This window comes from Cupressus sempervirens, chromosome 11 (genome assembly GCF_028749045.1).
Source record: "Cupressus sempervirens isolate cs-2001-9-10 chromosome 11, ASM2874904v1, whole genome shotgun sequence".
Classification (NCBI taxonomy): domain Eukaryota; kingdom Viridiplantae; phylum Streptophyta; class Pinopsida; order Cupressales; family Cupressaceae; genus Cupressus; species Cupressus sempervirens.
The window spans coordinates 686,108,177-686,112,440 of record NC_143128.1 but is presented as its reverse complement, the minus strand read 5'-3'; the positions used below and the strand labels follow the sequence as shown (position 1 = coordinate 686,112,440).

At 33.7% G+C, this 4,264-nt stretch overlaps 1 protein-coding gene across 1 annotated transcript; it reads right to left on the bottom strand.

The window, feature by feature from the left end:
• Positions 1 to 368: 368 nt before the first annotated feature.
• Positions 369 to 4,037, bottom strand: LOC149531574 (brassinosteroid-responsive RING protein 1-like). Its single transcript, XM_089808366.1, has 2 exons — positions 3,605 to 4,037; positions 369 to 595 (listed from the first exon to the last, which is right to left on the bottom strand). Exons 1-2 carry the CDS (start codon positions 4,035 to 4,037, stop codon positions 369 to 371), a joined length of 660 nt encoding a protein of 219 aa, XP_089664492.1.
• Positions 4,038 to 4,264: the final 227 nt, after the last annotated feature.

The window sequence follows — 4,264 nt, the reverse complement described above, 5'->3', positions numbered from 1 at the left end:
GAGTTTAGTGCAAAGGCTTTAGAGATATTTAAGGAAATACAATTGGCAAGTGTTAATCTAGTTTTTTCAACCTCTACTGGTACCCTACCAACTTGTGCCAAAATGTGATCACCAGAACAGGTTTTCGCATACGCTAACATTAATCTCAGCAACTCGGGAAAATAAGTTGGATTCATTTTGTGTGTGGATGATTGGAGCTATGAAGTATTTTACTGATTTCTAAAAAGGTGGTCGAGCTCTAATAGGATGAAACTAGCCGATGTGAAAGGAGGAAATATACTACTCATCGATTCTCCCGAATTTTAGAAAAATGAACGAAAGCACAAGTCATGTAACAAAAGGGGTCAAAGATGAGGCAGGTACTGCTCCTAAGAAGGTGAGAAATATGAGATGAAAAATATTTCCTTCCGAAATTCATAGTTTTGAAAGACGTTGGAGAGGCCTTCTAGAGCTTTCTGTGTGACAGTTTTGTGGGCGATCTTGTAGAAGTTTGTGCAATTCAAAGCCTCATAATAATAAGTAAAACGAAGACGAAAAGCATCAGTGGGAATAATTTCATGATTGCCACCCACATTATTTTGTTTCTCTGTGATTCCTGAACCGAAATCATACACAAATCAATAGCTCACAATTGGAATAATAGTTGTGCTACAAAGATTATATCCTACGCTGTGGAGGGAACATCAGAAAATATAATCTTAATAACTGGTTGTCTCATTTTGTTTACAATTAGCTAGAGGAGTCTACCAAGGAAGCATTTTTAGACATATGTTGCTTCTTTTCCAAGGATTTCCCTCATCTAGTTGTAGAGTACATTGTAGGGGGTCGAGCAGGACGTATCCCTTCGAGATGCTTATAGGGCTTTCTTGGGGTAAAATTGAAAAAGATGAGAGAAAGCTCAAATGAAATAGAGGAATTTGGCTCGATGATAATATAGATTACGTGCTTCAGAGTAGACATCTTAATTTGATAAAGGACACATTAATAATTTTGATCATGACAAGCCACAGTATAGGGGTTAGTAGTACAGATGATGTAGTGAGCTTCCCAGAGTTATGATATATGAGAATAATAGGCAGTATTTGTTGGACTTGATAAATTAGGTGTGTTAGAATGCGAGAAGCTTCCTCGAAAGTAGTATGGTCCTCTGCAGTTACCAAAAAGTTTAAGGTCGTTAAAAGTCACGTGGCAGCCAACTGTGATGTAGGACTTCATACCAAACTTCTCTTTGGATATAACATTTAAGAAAGATGGAGTGAGAGAAAAAAGGAAAGTAGTGCATTTTATAGCCATCTTGGTGCCTTAAATAAGTTGAAGACACTAGTAGTGAGGAACTACTTTTCTTTATATGGGCTTACCGAAGATGTTTGTGGATTATGGGAGTTGAATAAACTCTTTATAAATGAGTGCAGTAATCTGGAGCATCTGTCATAATCATTTGGACAGTTGAAAACTCTGAAACATCTGAACCTAAGAGACTGCAGAAGTTTGAAAGCATTGCCTTGTATTTTTAGTGAACGTGAAGCCTTGCCATATATAAGTTTATTTGGTTGTAAAACATTTAAGAAATTCCCATCTGAGTTTCAATAGCTGAGATCTTTGACACATTTAGATGAAAGACGCTGTGGCTATTTGGGGTCAAAAGAGATTCAAGATAGATACTTCATAGCCAAAACTCAAGGTGGAAAATATGTTCTTTTCAAACTATGAATCAATGATGATCAACTAAGATGCTTACAAGGATTTCTGGGATAGATCAATTGTGTCCAGATAGATGGAGTTAGTAGCTAGGAGGTCGGTGATTGTATATGTAAACATCTTTAGGAACTCTAGCTAAAGTTTTGTTTTTGCAAGTTTCCTCGTATACGTTAATTTTCTTAAGGTTAATTAACCTTCCAAAATTATTTATTTTGGAGGTGGTTATTAACCACGAAGAGGTAGTTATTAACCTCTATGTCTATATAAGGACACTCTTTGGCTTTGCAAAGAGGCTTTTTTAGTTTTAAAAAAAGAAGAAGGAAACACTATGCTGCAATTTTGATTGAGAGATAAATTTTGAAAAGTATGTACACTTTTTATCTTTGAAATTGAAAATCTCTTTTGTTTTCTTGGTGGAAGGAAATGAAATGAGATGTGCTTTGGGTTCCTTATACTGAAATCAAAATTGTTATGCATTGTAGTAGACATTCTCATGGTACTATGTGAGTGTTTATGATGATAATGAATGTACTTGGTAAAACTGGTTGCCTTCAAGCATAGTTCTTGATCACCTTTGTTATCAATCTTGTTTACCGAAGAAGGTTGTGAGGGCGTGTGGTGCATTTGTCTTGAGTGACTTTCTCCTGATCCTTTTAGTTTTAGAATCTTTATTTGAAAAACCCTTTAAAAATTATATGATACGAGGGAGCTGCCCCTCTAAACATAGAGGAAGGCCACATACCAAGGGCCTATCCAACTATTGTAAATGGTTTGCCACACACTCTGTTGGAAAAATTCTAATGTGACAAATCTATTTACCAACAAAGAGGACGATCCCATCTTTCATTTTCCCCCTTATTTTTTCTATCATTGAAGGTTGATCCATCAATCTACTAGAATTACTAGAGTCAAAATCAACTATCTCCTTGTACATGGTGTTGTAGTTTTCAACTATATTGTTCATTATATGAAGAGTGGCTAAAGTGATAGGTTGCACTTTATCCTTGAAGACTCTATTGTTCCTTTCCTTCCAAAGATTGGAGATAATATGAGGAAAAATAAGTATCAAGAGACTATTTTCAATGTTACCTTTAACATCCTTCCACATCAGAAATCAAATAACAATCTAAACATTATCTTTAAGGAATTTCAATTCCTTAATGATAATTTCACTTATAAACAAATTATAACTTTTATAATCTCATAATAAAGACCTTATTATTCAAGGTCTTATTTAAGTGCTCTCATATTATATCATTTTTAATCATCTTATTTTTTTTAATAAATTTATTAGATTAGTTATGCATGTTAATATATTTTTCTCTCCACATTTATGAATCTATTATTTTAATAAAATGATTACATTTTATGAACATATATCAAGACTAATGTAAAATGGAATGATGAAATATTATGAAGGAATGCTAGATTGTAGAATAATACAATGCTAACATTTCATTAAAAAAAAAATAGATAATTGAATTTCATGAACAAATATTTAAAACTAATATAAAACAGAATGATGAAATATTATGGAGGAGTGTTAGATTATAAGAAAATAATATGCAAAATAATAACTAGAATGGAAGAATGTGTAATTAATGCACACAATCAAATTATCATTCAACTGTATTAATCCGTATACCACAAAATATGATGAGTCTGAGTAGCTTTGTCATATATTCACAGCAGGCATACCTCAATACCAGATAGCTAAGATAAATATAACAAATATTAGGTTCTTTTTATAAATGCAATTTTTGTGAGTTTTTCTGCAGTTTAGCATGAATTGATTCTTTTTCATTTTGTAAATACTCGACCAGGATATAATCTGGTCTTCCATAAATGGGATGGAAAGCTTTGCATTATTCTCTCACTGACCAGCTTAAAAATTAAACGAGAAGACTTTGGGGTGGTGGGAGCAGAGGACATTTGCAGGAAGGGCAGGTTTCCTGAAGCTGATCAATCCATCTGTCCAAACACTTTCTATGAAATATGTGACTGCAATTACAGAGCTCTCTTATTTCATCATCTTCTTCCAAAGACCCCAAGCAGACAACGCACACAAAATCATCATCAATGCCATTCATTTTGTCTACAACATCTCCAAACTTAGTGATAAGTAACTTGTATTTTATCATATCACCTGATGTTGAAGAAATGGCAGACGAAATTTCTCGTAGTTCTTGCAACAAATAGTTCATATCTTCTCTTGGCTCGCTCAGTGCAAGAGTAGAAAAAAACCAAGATATAGCATACTGTATATTGTACACGGGTGATGCAAAATATAAGATAACTCTGGGTATAGAAATGTTACAGAAATCCATTGGAATTCCCATTGCAAATGAATAGTTGAGGAATAGGGTTTCTTCAACTATAGATATAAACGTAAGCTAAAAAGCGTGATACGTATACATTGGTTTTCATGGACGGAGATACTTTGAACACGTACTTTGAACACGTTGCCGATATATCTAGCTTTAATTTAACAATCATAAAGCACCACAATTATTCATTGTGTTAAAGATGTGCCCATAGTATTTCTATTATTGCTTAACTATTAGTC

Excerpts from the sequence above, each read along its gene's own strand:
- LOC149531574 (XM_089808366.1), bottom strand. The coding sequence starts at position 4,037 with ATGGGAATTCCAATGGATTTCTGTAACATTTCTATACCCAGAGTTATC. Across the intron at positions 596-3,604 it reads TCTGCTCCCACCACCCCAAA|GAATCACAGAGAAACAAAAT; the intron begins GTCTTCTCGTTT and ends ATTTCGGTTCAG.